Source organism: Moschus berezovskii, chromosome 4, assembly GCF_049115385.1.
Source record: "Moschus berezovskii isolate FMDL1 chromosome 4, NW_MosBer_1.0, whole genome shotgun sequence".
In the NCBI taxonomy this organism is placed as follows: domain Eukaryota; kingdom Metazoa; phylum Chordata; class Mammalia; order Artiodactyla; family Moschidae; genus Moschus; species Moschus berezovskii.
In genome coordinates, this window is record NC_142463.1 from 117,768,073 (window position 1) to 117,784,953 (window position 16,881).

The 16,881-nt window shown below is 44.0% G+C and overlaps 1 protein-coding gene across 4 annotated transcripts in view; it reads left to right on the top strand.

The window, feature by feature from the left end:
* Positions 1 to 16,881, top strand: part of C4H1orf226 (chromosome 4 C1orf226 homolog) — a 370,540-nt gene that overhangs the window by 261,462 nt on the left and 92,197 nt on the right. For 2 of the 4 annotated variants that reach the window (XM_055403082.2, XM_055403084.2), the window contains one exon: positions 6,465 to 6,538. In XM_055403082.2, coding sequence (XP_055259057.2) covers positions 6,465 to 6,538 — 74 coding nt within the window. The remainder of the gene's footprint in view (positions 1 to 6,464; positions 6,539 to 16,881) is intronic. The other 2 variants (XM_055403083.2, XM_088835978.1) reach the window with 1 other exon arrangement.

Genomic DNA, 16,881 nt, shown 5'->3' on the forward strand with positions numbered 1-16,881 from the left:
GCCTAACTAATTAATCCAGTCTTTAACTTCTAACCTGTACCCTGTCACTGGGATATCACATCGCAAGGAAACTAGTTTCTGGCTCTAAGAGTCTTGTTCGTTCCTATGAAAACATACAACTTAGAATTATAGAACCGGAATTTGGGAGAACGATCTATAGACTGCTCTAGTCTGCTCCCCTAACAGAGGACAAGAGAAGCCCAGAAATGGTCCTGAGGTCAGCCAGGCAGTCACAGAGTCAGGACTATACTGAAACCCGTCTTCTTTCTACCACGTTTTTTGATAGTTTTAACACAGGCATGTTAGGGATTTTGTGCATCGTGTGAGAGCTTATTAGTGCCTCGGTGTTGAATTGTGTTTTCTAGATCTGTATGGGTTATACATTAAGATGAGTGGTAGCTGTGCTTTCAGACTAGTTCCATTCTGTCTGAAGGTGTGAGGAACTTGCCACGCTGAGTTACTTTGGCCTTTGCAAGGTGTTTTTTTTTTTAATTGTTTAAGAAGTCACCATTGCTTTCAAGAACATTAATAAGGGTGACAGATTTTGTGGTGTGCTTCCTGATAATTTCCAGTACGGATAGGAAATAAATGGAAGTACAGAGTTTTCCTCTGCTTCTGGGTTCCTAGGGAAGGCCTCCAGAGATGCCGTATCCGTTTCTGGGTTCCATATCCCTGACTGTGTTTTCTATTCTTGGCACTGTTCCAGGCAGACTACCTCTGAACCAGGTTTCACTCCCTGCCAGGAAATTTTGGAATTTCAGAATGGCTGTAAGTCTTCATGGAGGACTGGATATTTACACCCATTAGACAAAGGAAAGAGAAGAATCTGTAGTTAAGGATGTGCTTGCCTCATTCGGTGGTCTTATAAAAACACGCACTGCAAGCCCGTTACCCTCTGTCTGTGTTGAAAGTGAAAAGCTTCCTGACAGGGGGGAGTGAAAACCTTTGATTCGTCACTTGGAGTAGCAAAGAGATGTGGGGTCTAGAGGTGGACAACTTGGGCTTTAATTGCCACTGAACTAGGTGGCCTTGCAGGGGAGTAAGTTATCTTCCTGAGCCTCATTGTTTGTCTTGAAAGTTGAGCTCAATTTTGATGGTATAAGGGAAGCAGCATATAAAGTTCTTAAGTGGAAGGAAATACTTTTCTTCCGTGTCAGTGGGGAAATTTCCGGTAAGAATGAGACACTGAAGCAGCTAAATATGACTTTCCTGTATCTTTCCTTTTTCACTTTCTCACTTTGTGTTATTCTCGGTCCTCCAGCAATTCAATGCCAAGACAGGATTAAATGCCCGTGGGAGAAAGTGTGGAGGCGAGGCTGGCATAGCTGTCAGGTTTCACGTGGGTCTGACTCCAGGTGAAGGAGAGTGGAAGGAAGGCAGGCTGGGTGAAAGTCTCTTAGGCCCCAGCGTGTTCCGAGGAAGGTGTGGCAGGGCCACCAGGGAGTTCCGCTCGTCTGTCAGGGGGACCCCTGTGTCTCTGAGGACAGCCTGCTCAGAATCCCCGCACACTGGTCATTGTCTGGGAGCGGGGCCCCTGCGAGCATGTAATGATGGATTTCGAATGCAGCACCCGGGGGCCCTAGGCTAGTTGAACTTCCTGTAATTGGAGGTCTGTGGGGCACATTTGTGTGACAGAATCTTCCTTTCTCTCGAAAATTTTTATTAGCCAGTATGTGAAGCAAAACCTTCCTTCAAGTTAAGCTGCTCTCTCTATCTCATGACTTTTTAATTACCTTGGAGTGTGGAATACATTTTTTAAAAAGAAGAAAAGTAGGGAAGGGAAGACTGCTGGGGTGGGGAAAGGCATAGAGAGGGATGGGCTAATAAACTAATTCAGAGTTCTCTTAAAAGGCACAGCAGCACCACAAGTGTCCTCTGTGGGTACAGGGGGACAAAGAGTGAGAGAAAGGAGCTATACCCCGATTCTGAACGTGTGGCAAAATGCTGGACGGCTGCCCCTAGGCTATCAGTGTGCTCCGCTAGGCATGCTCTGCGACTCTCACTTTTATCCCTGTTCCTTTATATTTATGGAGCTAGTGAGGAGGTAGATCTTGTCCCCCTGGGCCTTGCTGATTGGCCTTAGCGATGTCACTGCTTGCTCTCCCAGTGGCACCAGTAAGGCCCTCCAGAGCCTGGACTTCAGGTTGAAGGAGCCTGAAGACCAGCCTTGCTCAGTCCTGCCGGTCCTCCCGGAGCTGTTTGCAGGGTGCTTTTTCTTCAAAAGTGTTCAGAGGTGCCACAGGCTCTAGAGAAACGTCTCCCTGCCTTTCCTTTTCCTTTTCTCTTCCCTCCTCCACCTCCGTTTCCACTCCCATTTGAACGTGAAATGTCTTCATTTCCTGGCATATTTTGGAGACCACAGCTTATTGAGGACAGAGAGTAGCAAAACTGAAAATTTCCTCCCAAAGCTGCCAGAACTCAAAGCCCTTAATTCCCAGCATTAAAAAAGAAGTGGTTTCAGGTTTAATTTGGAGCTCTGAGTTTTCTGAGGACAGTTAAACTGAATTTGACTCTAGTTATTATTCAATAATATATTTCTCTTCCACAGTTGAAGCCAAATTTGATTTATAATCCCATAAAGGTAGGTCATTAGCTTTTCTTTCTCTCTTTAAAAACATTTTTTTCCTGAAAATTTTTTCCTTAGAAGATTATTAGAAAAGTGAGGGAGAAGGGTGATCTCTCTCTCTTTTTTTTTTCTCTATAATGTTTGGAAAATGGAGGAGATATTTAAAACAAGTTTAGAGCAAAGAGAAGAATCAAATCATTTTTAAGACATGCAGACCTCCCTCTGATTTAAGCTATTCAGATAATACATTGAGTCTGAATTGTGCCAGAGCACCCTTACTGGTCAAAGACTCAGGAGAACTTGAGTCTAGTCCTGAGTGGCTATTAACTATGGGGACAACCAGTCCATTCTAAAGGAGATCAATCCTGGGTGTTCATTGGAAGGACTGATGCTAAAGCTGAAACTCCAATACTTTGGCCACCTCATGTGACGAGCTGACTCACTGGAAAAGACTCTGATGCTGGGAAGGATTGGGGGCAGGAGGAGACGGAGATGAAAGAATGAGATGGCTGGATGGCATCACCGACTCGATGGACATGAGTTTGAGTGAACTCCGGGAATTGGTGATGGACAGGGAGGCCGGGTGTGCTGTGATTCATGGGGTCACAAAGAATCAGACATGACTGAGCGACTGAACTGAACAGCTTGCTCAAGAAACTGCACCGCTCTGGGTCTTACTGGAAAGATGATGGAATGGGAAGGATATACGATGTGAGGGGAGGAGTAGAGAGCCTTTAGTTCTCAAGGTGTTGGAACATCATCCAGACATGGAGGAGACTGGGGTAAAATGCTCCAGCCATATTTGCCTCAGGTTCCTTGAATAACTGAAACATTGTTGAGTCCTGTCTACCCTCCAAACCCTTTGAGTTAGTTTGATAATTTCTTTATCCCTTCATAGATTGAATGGATTCATGCAAGCATTACTGTAGTTGTTGTTAAGTCTCTCAGTCGTGTCTGACTCTTTGAGACCTCATGAAACTGCAGCACGCCAGGCTTCCCTGTCCTTCACCATCTCCCGGAACTTGCTCAAACTCGTGTTCACTGAGTGAGTGATACCATCCAACCATCTCATCCTCTGTGGTCCCCTTCTCAAGGATTACTACAAGTAATGCAAGGATTATTACAAGACCTTTAAAAGGAAATATAATGGGATTTTACGATTTTTACTTAAGTGGATTTTAATGGAATTTTCAGAAAAAGAAAATTAGTAAATGAAAAGATGTTTGTTTATTTTTTGGCCAGGATTCTCTATACTGATACTCATATCACTTTAAAAAGGAAAGTATTTTCTGCCTGCTGTGGCCCCTTCTGATACTCCTCAATAAAATAACATAAGGTTCCCTGGGAGTCGGGAGTCCTGGGAGTCCTTCTCTTCAGATCTTCCAGAGAAAGAAAAATATTTGTTCTGTGTTATTTGCCTCATTATTCTTTCCTTTTGATGAAAGCATTAGGTTCATTCCTTAGACTTGCAATGAAGAGTCTTGCCCAGATCACCTTCATCAGAGGCTTATAGCAGGCTAGGAGGAAATGTGGGCTGGCACACGATGCCTCCTCTTCCTCAGGGGTGCAGTCCTGAGAGGAAAGATACACACCTAGTCACAGAACCCACCTGCCATTACTGGGGGCTCCGTCTAGGGCCTGATAGTCTCCAAGGAGAGGACTTGACTGGGTGGAACTGGGTCTTCTCCGGCTTCCCAGGTGGCGTTAGTGGTAAAGAAACCAATGCAGGAGACGCAGGTTTGATCTCTGGGTCGGTAAGATTCCCCTGGAGGAGGGCATGGCCACTCACTCCAGTATTCTTGCCTGCAGAATCCCCATGCAGAGGAGCCTGGCGGGCTTCAGTCCATAGCATAGAAAAGAGTCGGAAACAACTGAAGAGACTTAGCATGCACACACGAGTCTTCTCGTCTTGGAGCTCAAGGACTGGGCAGGCCTGGCCAGCCCCTCTGTGACACTTGGCCTTGCTCGTGTGCAGGCAGCTGCTGATTCTGAGCCCCATCAGTCATGGCTGGTTAACAAGGCCGGTTCATCAGTTGCATACAGCGTAAGCCAAGTCACCCACACTCAGAAAGAACCCTCTTTGATGTTACTTTCCTCTGAGAGGGGCAGGGGTGTGGCAGCTTCTCAGACCTTTATGGGCTTTTTGGTGCATCGAGTTATTCACTCTTCTATTAACTTTGAAAAATTACAACAGAGTAGCAAGGACTCTAATGGGCAGACTTTCCTGTTAGTGAGCACACTGAAGCTGGATTCCCTCAGGAGCAGAGCAGCCTCACTTGTTAGCCCTCCCAGTATTCAGTTCACAGTGGCTGTTTATTGAGTAACACCAGAAACGGGTCCTGGCCAGGGACAGTGTAATGGGATCCCCATCAGCTGGCTGTCTTTAGAATGTCAAGAGACCCTCCTGTGCCAAGCCCAAGACTCCAGAGGAAGTATGCTGAGATTCTCCTATTAGGGATTTCACTTTATACCTTTTCATTGGTGTAGAAGAATGGCTGTCAACCCTAAGGTCACATCACAATCACCTGAGATGTTTGTTAAAGGTAAAGTTTACTGGCCTCACATAAGCTTTCACCCATTGCCGTAGGAGTGACTCCGAAGAGTTGGAGCCCTGGCATCTGGAGTTTTGTAACAACATACAAACCAGACTTCCACTTTTCAGATGGGTGCATTTTTCTCTATTCTTCCTGCTAAAGTACAGCTGAAAACCCTGACCATTATCTGTAAAACAAATGTATGATTCTGAAAGGTGGAGAAAAGGCAGCCTGGCTGGGGACACAAGGAAGGAAACAGTTGTGAGTTCCCTGAGGTTAGTTTTCATCTCGTATATCCCAGACTCAGAGTCAAAGAAGCCTGACACCCAGATATGACGCTGGGAACAGACACAGAACCCCAACAAAGCCTGCTTTCTCTCCAACCCAAGGAGGAGGAAAGGGGAGGCATAGCAAGGCAGAAAACTTCCAGCCAGAAAACACAGAGAAGCTCCCCCAACCCCAGGCCAGCAAAGACTGAATGGGCAGCCTAGACGCTTCCCTTACCACGAGTAACAAGGGTGTACGGACTCCCCACTGGGAAGAGTGTGGGACTCAACCCTGCGAGCTGGTAATGAGCCCCGCTCCCCTTCCGTGGACAGCTAGGAGTGTTCTTGCAGGAGTCCTGAGCGCACTGCCCCCGACAAAGGCGGTGAAGGTGGAGCCGAGCTCTCTGCCCCTGCACTGCAGGTGCGCCTGAGGGCTTGAGGTGGCTGCGTCCCCGACGTGGCGGGGTGCCACTGATTTCATCAAGCCTCTGGGCTTCCAGTGTTGCCCGAGAATCCTCTCCCCGCAGCATGCTCTGTCCCCGTTCCTGTCCGCTTCCCCAGCTGCTTAGCGGCCCATCTCCTTTGTGTTCACAGCAGGTTAGGTTCACAGCCAGGTGAATATCATATTTTGAGTGACTAAATGTACTAGTTAGCTTGCCAGGCTTGCGTGCAGCCTTTTCCTCTGCTCCTCTCGGGAGGGAGGCTGGGGTCCACTTTGCACATGAATCTGATAGCATCGTTCAGTCTCTGTGGCAGCTCCTCTTTTGTTCTCCCTGCTTCTCCTGCTCCACGGGAGTGATGTATGATCATTTTTCCTGGTTACGTCTCCACAAAAGTATGATTTAGACTGTGGTTCCCCTGAGACCCTTTGGCTCCTGCCTACTCTCTGCACCCTTAAGAGACACTCTCCTAAAGTGCTTGAGGGAGACACATCAGACCAGATACTTGACATTTGCCACTTGTCCATTTGGAGCAATCCACTCCAGGCCTCTCAGAGGGAACAAGGCCAGAAGCAAATGCATGTGTTTGCATGAGCATTAGTAGCTCAGTGTGCCCTGGTTCTGTAGCTGAGGACAAGCCTAACTTATTCATTTACAGCTTCTTTTATTGCAGAAAAAGGAGTGGACGTGGGATGAGAGCAAGATGCTGGTGATGCAGGACCCTATCTACAGGTAAGAGTCCAGTCTCCAGGGTCCACCGGTGATCTCTCGGAGCCATCTGTCGGCGTGGAGACAAATAAAAATAAATTTCTCCTTCCCCCTCCTGAGACCTGTTTTTCTGTAGATGTAAGTACAAGAAGCAAATCTGCCATATCTTTTAGAGAGGAAAATTCTTCTCATAATTGTGCTAGGGGAACTATGAAGGGTTTCTGCTTGATGTTTAATCCAACTCTTTTAGTTGTAACTTGAGACCTTTTCATTTTCTATCAGCTCTATTTTAACTGAAATTTCATGATTGTACGTATGTTGATCAAAATGAGAGAAGTGGGTTTTTCCATTACCCTCTGCTTATAATTTCCTACAGTTAATCTGTTCTGCCTTTCTGCCCCTTCAGAAACTGAGCATGGATAAGGGGGTTGGGTTCATTTGGGGCAGCAGAAAGTCACAAACAGAATCCATAGAGATTGCTTTCACAGTGAGACCGGTATCCCTGCAGAGATTAGATGACCGCTGTCCATGTGTACCCTGGGCAGAGGAGTGCCTGATGGAGTGCCACAGAGCTGCGGCCCTCCTGGGACCCACACAGGCTCTTGATTCTTGCGTGTCATTGTTCTGTCTGGGTCTCTGCTGACCAAGCCCTAGCCCCCTCTTCCTCCTTCCTGTTTTCTTCCACTGGGGAAAGGATATTAGCTATTGCTTTGGGATTTGGGGGTTCTAGATTTAACTTCTGATTTTATCTCCTTTCAAATTACTTGCCTTGGTTGACACAGTGAATTAAGGTTGGAACTCAGCTGAGAAGTCAGCATTTATGGTGGCCTTGCCATCTAGATTAAAGAGTAGATAATAGAAATGGAGTTTCCATTCATTCAAACAAATATACACATTGAAAACACTTTTCCTGGGTACTGTGCTAGGTAATTTAGTAGATGACTAAAATAAGTCCCTTGTCGTTAGGAAGTTTTAGTGACGGAGGGAAACCAGTGTGTCTGACAAAGTGAATTTCCTTCTTTGTGTTTCTTTTGTACTTGTGTTTGTTGAAATAATTGTTATGTGTTACTGCCACTTAAAAATGTACCTTTTACCACTAGACTGTGAGGCTCTTACCAGTGAAGAGCTGTGTTCAGCTCACGTTTGTATTTCTAGCTCCAAGCCTGTGTCTGTTCTCTGTGAGGCATTTGGATGGCTCTGTGTCTGTTCTCTGTGAGATAGATGGATAAATGTGTTGAATTAATAATCCCAAAACTAACTTGAGTGTTATGGTGATTCACGGGAGGGAACGATCACTTTCTCCTTAAGTGATAAGGAAAGGCTTCAGAAACAAGTTGAGTCAGAATGGCGCTTGAAGGGTGTGAATGGACAAACCTTGTCATTTGCACCTTGTGAAAGGAAGAGTTTCTTGGGTTTTACTTTTTACAGTGGCATTATATACATATAAAAGTGACCTCTGTGTGGGTGCTGGTCATGAACTTGAATCTTGCCTTTTCCTGGTTTGAAAGAATTTTCCCCAAAGTTTCATATCCCAAATAAGCTGTTGCTTTTATTTATTCTTATAGCAGCTTTATTGAGGTATAATTGACATACAGACATTGAGCATGTTTAGCATGAATAATTGGGTAAATTCTGACATATTACATTTGGCTTCTAGAACTGTCACCTCAGTCAAGATACTAAGCACACGTCTCCCCCCAAAGTCTCCTTGTGCCATGTAGTATTCTTTCCCTCTCATCCCTCCCTGCCCCACCGCCCTTCCTCCTTCCCCAGACGTCCCCAGACGGCTTCTCCTCTCGCTTCTGTTATTGGAGATAAGGTTGTGTTTTCTTGAGTTTTGTATAAATAGAATGAGAAGTATACGGTACACAGTCGTACAGGATACCCCTACTGTTTCTTGGTCGGGCTTCTTTCGTTTAGCATAGTTATTTTAAGATGAATTCTTTGCCACGGCATGTGGCAGTAGCTTATCCCTTTTTATTACGAAGTTGTTTCCCATTGTATGGGCTTCCCAGGTGGCACGAGTGGTAAAGAATGCACCTGCCAACCCTGGGGACGCAAGAGATGCAGGTTTGATTCCTGGGTCGGGAAGATCTCCCAGAGTAGGAAATGGTAACCCACTCCAGTATCTTTGCTTGAAAAATTCCACAGACGGAGGAGCCTGGGCGGCTGCCGTCCATGAGGCCACAAAGAGTCGGATACAACTGAGCACACTGAGTGCTTCCCGTTGTATAGCACAATTTACTTAGCCATTCACATAATTTAATGGGCATTTTGGTGATTTCCGGTTTTTGACTGTTACTGTGAAAACTTCTACAACTGTTGATATACAGTGTTTCTGTAGATATAAGTATTTATCTTTCTTGGGTGCATACCCAGGAGTAGAATGATTATTTGTTAGGTGCACGCTGAGCTTCTTTTTAAAGTGAATTTTAAGTGGTTATCTCTTTGGTTGGTGAATCTCAGAGTGACTTTTAAGGTGTGTCTCTTTATTTTTTGGCTGCACCATTCTTTATTTTTATTTATTTACTGGCTGTGTTGCGGGGACATGCAGGATCTTAGTTGCTGCTGCTAAGTCGCTTCAGTCGTGTCTGACCCTGTGCGACCCCATAGATGGCAGCCCACTAGGCTCCTCTGTCCATGGGATTTTCCAGGCAAGAATCCTGGAGTGGGTCGCCATTTCCTTCTCCAGGATCTTAGTTCCCTACCAGAAGTAGAGCCTGCGCCCTCCACAGTGGAAGTGTAGAGTCTTAACCACTGCACAGCCAGAGAAGTCCCTGTGGAAGTTTTTGTGAAACCACCAAACTTTTTTCTAAAGCGATTGTACCACTAGTTCCTTCACGCCTCTGCCAGCAGCGAGTGTCATCAGTCTTGTAAGCCCTGCACTTTGGCGTAATGCCGTACCTCACTGTGGTTTTAATTGGCATTTAGCTAGTGAGTAACGGTGCTGAGCGTCTTTTCCTCACGTGCGCCATTTGTTATCTTTTGTGAAGCATCTGTTCCAGTCTTTTAGCCCACTTTCCATTTAGGTGTTTTGCTTTCTCTTTATTGAATTTTGAGGGTTCCTGATAAATTTTGGATACATGTCCCTTATCAGATATATGATTTGCAAATATTCTGCTCAAGTCTGGGTTGTCGTTCTGTCAGTAGTGTCTTTGAAGAAGTTCATATTGTATCATTTGCGCTTTTGGTGTCACATCTAAAAAATCTTTGCTATCTCATGGTCACAAAGATTTTCTTCTGTGTCCTTTTCTGGAAGCGTTATAATTTTAGACTTTATGTTTAGATATATGATCTATTGTGAATCAGTTTTTATGTGATGTGAGGAATATATCGAAAGTAATTTGGGGGCGGTTTTGGTTTGTTTTTGCTCTGCAAATGAATGTCCAGTTGTTCTAGGCTCATTTGTTGAAAAGCTTGTTCTTTTTCCACTGAAGTACCTTTGTTGAAAATCAGTTACCCATACCTGTGTGGTTTGTTTCAGAACTCTTTAATCTGCTCCCTTTGCCTAACTGTCTGTCTTGAGAGCAGTGCCACAGTGTCTCGGTTGCTGTGGCTCAACAGTCATTGGACTCAGGCAGTCTCAGTCTTCCAGCTTGGTTCTTTCTCAAAGATGTCTTCCCGATTAGTGTGAGTATGGCAGATCTTTTCCCATTCAGTGTGTAAGAAGAAAAATGGGTTTTGCTGGGGAGTAGAAGACATCAAATTCCAAATAGGAAAAGGAGTACGTCAAGGCTGTATATTGTCACCTTGCTTATTTAACTTATATGCAGAGTACATCATGAGGAACACTGGGCTGGAAGAAGCACAAGCTGGAATCAAGATTGCTGGGAGAAATATCAATAACCTCAGATATGCAGATGACACCACCCTTATGGCAGAAAGTGAAGAGGAACTCAAAGGCCTTTTGATGAAAGTGAAAGAGGAGAGTGAAAAGGTTGGCTTGAAGCTCAACATTCAGAAAACAAAGATCATGGCATCTGGTCCCATCACTTCATGGGAAATAGATGGGGAAACAGTGGAAACCGTGTCAGACTTTATTTTTGGGGGCTCCAAAATCATTGCGGATGCTGATTGCAGCCATGAAATTAAAAGACGCTTACTCCTTGGAAGGAAAGTTATGACCAACCTAGATAGTATATTAAAAAGCAGAGACATTACTTTCCCAACCAAGGTCCGTCTACTCAAGGCTATGGTTTTTCCAGTGGTCACGTATGGATGTGAGAATTGGACTGTGAAGAAAGCTGATTGCCGAAGAATTGATGCTTTTGAACTGTGGTGCTGGAGAAGACTCTTGAGAGTCCCTTGGACTGCAAGGAGATCCAACCAGTCCATTCTAAAGGAGATCAGTCCTGGGTGTTCATTGGAGGGACTTATGCTAAAGCTGAAACTCCAATACTTTGGCCACCTCATACAACGAGTTGACTCACTGGAAAAGACTCTGATGCTGGGAGCAATTGAGGGTAGGAGGAGGCGGGGACGACAGAGAATGAGGTGGCTGGATGGCATCACCGACTCTGTGGACATGAGTTTGAGTGAACTCCGGGAGTTAGTGATGGACAGGGAGGCCTGGCGTGCTGTGGTTCATGGGGTCGCTAAGAGTCGGACACGACTGAGTGACTGAATTGAGAAGACATCAAAGAAATCCTAAAGTGAATTTTTCTTTGGCCAACCCCCAACTTAAAAAAAAACAAAACCCTCCATACAGCAGACTTTCTGGTTGTAGATGTCTTGTGGATATCTTCCTGATGTATCAAAGTTCAGCAGCCTGTGTTTATGAACAAAAGAATGAAGTTTTCTTAATGCTATTCCGGTTTCCTAGTTATTTTCCCTCCTCCTGTGTTTTTTCCCTCGTATATTAACTTGTGATTTAGTCTCTGTACCTGTGTGTGTGTATCTGTTCTGTGGGGAGATGAAAGAGGACTTTTTCCTAAACTGTGTGTGTCCCCTTTTGTCATCAGTAAGAACATTTATTATCGTGATAATATATAGTAACATTTACAAATGAGCTTTTTCTTGGGTATAATTATTTTCCTGCCCTTAAGGAATCACTCTAGTTGGATTCAGTAGCACTGTTGAAGAATACAGAATTGCTATGCCTTTGATTACTGCAGCATTCACATTAGGAAAACTCCTTTATCGTAAAAACGTACTCTTCCTAGTTAAAAGAAATGACTTTGCGGTAATGAAAAGTAATAATGAAGCAATGAAGTTTTTGTTTTTTATTAAGTCAGAGTTTCAGTTTAAATCTTTGCATCTCTCACATAGAATAATAGAATCGTTTTTAAGATTGTGATGAAATATATATGTGTGTGTGTATATATAAACATGAAGTTTGCCATTCTGTCCGCTTTTAAGTATGCAGACGAGTGGCCTTCATTACAGTGACTGTGTTGTGCAATCCACATCGCTCTCTGCTTCCAAGATGTTTTCATAACTCTAAACCTTGCACCCATTATGTACAAACTCCCTGCTGCCTCTCCTTGAACCCCATGCAACTTTTACAGTCATGAGCTTCAAGAGGGTAAAGTACTGTGGTGAACCTCTGCTTCATTTCCCCTCTGTTACAGGATGCCTCTATTTCTCAGAAGTATTTGCTGTTATGACATTCTTCATTCAATGAAGGCAAATGTCTCTGTTTATGTCATTTTTGTCCATTTATCCTAGCTCTCTTCTCTGGAGCCACACATATATTGATCTTATTTCCCTGAAGTTTCTGAAGCCATTCTTCATTATATTTTTTCTAGACTTCCTAATTTCAAAACATCATATTTCTTCATAAAATATGTTAGAATTTAATATAATGCTCCAGATGCTGTCTCAGTGTAAATTTAGAGACACAGCTTTAGCCTTATGATATAGAGTTTTGCATTTGTTTTTTAAGAATTAGGTCATAACATATTTTATTCATGTGTTAAACAAACTGTGTTAAGTCGTACATTGTGGTGGATTTAATTGTTCAGAATCCTCAGGATATTCACAGTAATTGCTTTCAATCAAGATTTTTTTTACCCATTCTTTATTTCTGTGGTTTTCTGCTTTATTTTTTAGCCTAAGTACATAACTTTACATACACTATTGTTAAATTAGATGCATTTCATTTGAACCTATTATTCAGAACTTTTGGATACTTGTGAATCCTGGAAGCAGATAACTATGACTGTTATGGCATGAGGGATTTGTTATAGGATTTAGGGTCAGGAAGTTCCCCTGGAGAAGGAAATGGCATCCTACTCCAGTGTTCTTGCCTGGAGAATCCATGGACAGAGGAGCCTTGCGGGCTCAAAGAGTTAGACACAACTGAGCGACTGACATTTTAGACCTACACAGTAATGGCAGGAGCCAGGAAGTAAAAGGTCCAAAAAAGACCAAGGAGGAGTCATGAGCCAGTCCTGGTGGGGGTTAGAAGTCAGAGCATGTAGGACGCTAGGTGCTTTCATGTGCTAGAGTGGAATTGTGAAGGGGACAGGCACGGATGTCTGTGGGAGGCTGTTGACCCTTGATGGCTGCTGCCTTTGAGTTTGCGGTTGCAGCTTCTGATGGCAGTCCTTGGTTCACTGTGGTTCTGCAGGGCTGATAGTTATGAAGGAGAGCCAGATACGGGGCACAGAAGCGTGAGGGAAAATTACAGCTCACTAGTACTCTTGCCTGGAAAATCCCATAGACGGAGAAGCCTGGTGGGCTGCCGTCTATGGGGTGGCTAAGAGTCAGACACGACTGAGCGATTTCACTTTCACTTTTCACTTTCATGCATTGGAGAAGGAAATGGCAGCCCACTCCAGTGTTCTTGCCTGGAGAATCCCAGGGATGGCGGAGCCTGGTGAGCTGCCATCTATGGGGTCGCACAGAGTCAGACACGACTGAAGCGACTTAGCAGCAGCAGTACCTCCATGTTCATCCTTTCCTGCCTTTAATGAGTAATGCCCTTCAGAGCATTATTGATTGCCACTTCATCTCAGCCTCCTCAGTTCAGTTCAGTTCAGTCACTCAGTCGTGTCCAACTCTTTGTGGCCCCATGAATCACAGCACGTCAGGCCTCCCTGTCCATCACCAATTCCCGGAGTTCACTCAAATTCATGTCCATCGAGTCGGTGATGCCTCCTAAACCCCCACAAATTTCTGTTGTGAGCAGTCCTCAACTGTGGTTCTACAGGGAAGGGAATGCTGAGATACATAGTTGTAGCTTAGCTGAATTGACCCAATATAAACCATCACAGCAGGTTCTAGTAACAGGTTAACTGTCCCTCTTCATTTTTGGTTGAGTGAAATTTTAATATTTTCATCCAAGTCACTGATAAGACTGTTGAATAAAATGGGGAAGCCTGGAAAATGAAGATTTCATGTTTTTATTTTTCCTCTATTGTCACTTCTTTAGTTAATATGCTTATGTTACCTTTTCTGATTTAAAGAGCATGCTCATTTAAAAAAAAAAAAGCTTAAAAATAGCACTGGAGTGGCTATACTGTTATGGAAGTCACTGCGCTTTTGAATCTCAGTTTTCCCTGCCTTGATGTCTTCTGCCTTTTTAGATTTATTGGGCACTGACAGAATATACATATTTGATTTTTAAAGTCTCTAGGACATTTATGTTCATCATATTAGGGATCAGATTGTCAAACAAAAAAAAAATTTTTTTTTAACCAGAGGAAGTAAATTAATAAACCTGAAGTTTTCAGGAGCCAGACTGGAAGTAATTCTCCAGTTCTGAGTATAAAGGATCAAGCCAGGTATATCCCCCACCCCTAAAGAGTTTCTAGTCATTCCCCAGAAATGGCATTAATTAACATCCAAGCAGTTGGTGAGACGATTAGAAGTTAGAGAAAGTGCATTCTAGTTTTGACTCTCCACATGGAGCTGTGCTTTGGTTTTGAGCAAGTCAGATGAATTATTCAAGGCTGACTGGGGAGGGAGGAAAGAACGCGTGGAGAGCTGGTGTGTGTGCTGGTCCTTGTACAAGGCACTGAGGGAGGCAGCGGTCTGTCGGTGTGGGTCTAACTGGGGGACAGGCCTCACACAGTGTTTTAAATAGGAGAAGGACTATGAAGAATTACTAAGCCATAACAAAACAGGACCTTCAAGACGTAAAGAGCAATCCTAAGAGTCCTCCAGGGCTGAAGGAGAGTACAAAAAGGAGGACCAATTTGGGGAGGAGACCCCTCTCCCAGACTGCGGCTCACACTTCATGGTGGAGGATGTGACATAGCGTTGGAATGGCAGAGAGGCTCACGGGGTTGCCTCCGCCAGAGCTTGTCCCCAGTTGCTGGGAAAATACGAAGCAATCCTCAGGGGCCAGGTGCACGAGAAGTGCAGCTGGTAGGTGGGCGCACAGAGGGAGTAGGGGTGTCACTGTGGATGGGGGGCTTGGCGTGTTCAGGACCTTCATGGTAGGTGGGACTCACCCAGCCACACTGGGAACCTGAGCTCACTGAAGAGCTATATTCTGGGCTTGTGGCTGGGACAGACCACCAGCACGAGAAGAAGCCCATTCCTCCTGCAGTGTCCTTCCATTATACAGAGAAATTCAGACAGCCTGTTCAGTGTAAAGGAGTGAATACATAAAGGAATTCTGCCCATTATCACAGAGCGTGTGTCAAAAGGGCAAGAAATTGATAACTGGTACAAACAGTGAACAAAACGTAGTTCCTGCCTTTACATCTACAGTCAGATGAGCTTTGATGTATGTTTTCCTCAGTCTTAACAGCTATGAGTGTCAGTCATTCCCATTCTTAAGATGAAGGTACTGAGCTTCAGAGACATTAGAATTTCCGTGATCACATATTCAGTAACTGGCCGGAGAGCTGCCCGTCGCCTGAGTGTCTGTCCGTCGTGATTTGCTGCTCCACTCAGCATTGTGCACTTCTGAAATCAAGCACATTCATTTACTTGCCTTCTTAGTTTTGTTGTTATCATTTCACACTCATTATCACAATTCAGGGCATTTCGGAGGATGCCAAAAAACTAGATTTTAAGGTGAATGAAAGGTATTCTCTCTTAGGGATTGATAAACCTGTTCTCTGATACTTGGGGATTTCTTGGGAAATCAAGCACCCCATGTAGCTTGTTTAACTTAGTGAACAATCAAGAGTTTAAATGATCAAGCCAGACATGATTAAGGAATGATGAATATCTCCAGATTCAGGAAGCATATCAAATTATAAGCAAGGTAAAGAAAAAAAAATTTTTTTTAATAAGGAACTGATTCTTAAACTCTATTGTCTCATAGTAATGAAACTACAGAATGTGGAAGATAACTATCTTAAAACAATCTGGGGGAGAAAAAAATACTGCCTACAAAGGAGCATAATTAGGCTGACAGCAAAAATGGAAGGCAGAAGATAGTGAATTATTGGCTTCAGTCAAGTGCTGAAGCTTAGAGAAGTGCTTCTTTAATACTTCCTTATTAGAGTAAGTATATTACAACAGTAAAGTAGAAAAAATCCTGGGCAACATTTCAGAAGTCTGGAAGATGAGTGAAAAGGGTATCCATTCTGAAAGGAGAGTAAAGGCAGAAGACAGACTGGTATTTGAGATGAAGTTTGTAGTGAGTTCTACAGGAGCATTTTCATTAGAGAGGCTGGGGCAGAATCTGCCAGTGAAAGAAAGGAGAACCATGGTAAGATGAATTGGTGCTTAGCTGTGAAATCAAACAAATAACTACATTTTTAAAGGAGGAGATAGTAACACCTTTATAAAGGGAGAAGGAAAGGATCCTGTAGGGATTTAAGATAGAGAGTTTTTTAAGCGTTATTTTGAAAAGGAATTGGTTACTATCCTAGTTTAAGATATATAGATATATAATTAGGAGAGAAGATAGACTGATTACTTTGTTGTTCTGTGGAGCTGAAAAGTTCTCTCAGAATTCTTACAGATGGCTCTCCAAAATCCATGTTGACCCTCCAAGATCAGATGGAGCCCTCCCAGATACAGACAGTTCTGCTTTATGAGCTCCTTTCTTTCAGACCTTCACACACCCAAGTCCTGAACTCATACCCTGGCCTGTGTTCCCTTCGCTGCATTGTCGCTGGATTATGGAGGGGTGCTGACATATGAAGGGTCCTGAAGGAAGAGGGAGCAATGAGCAGACCTGAAGCTGGTTCTTTGCTTTTGTTACATACCTGTCTCTTGTGTCCTTCTCCTTTGTGATTTACAAGGGTGACTGTGTGCATCTTCCCGTTCTCTCCTTCAGCCTCCCATTGTGTGAGTTTCTTGAGGGGTGTCTGCTAACCTGGGAAAACTGATAACCAGGAATCTAGAAGCAGCCCAGCCTATCGATCTCTACCTAACTTCTTTTGTATCATTTCTGGGCCAGCCCGTCTGAAGGGTCTGAGTGTCCATCATTCTGTCATGAGTGATGTTTCATGTAGAGT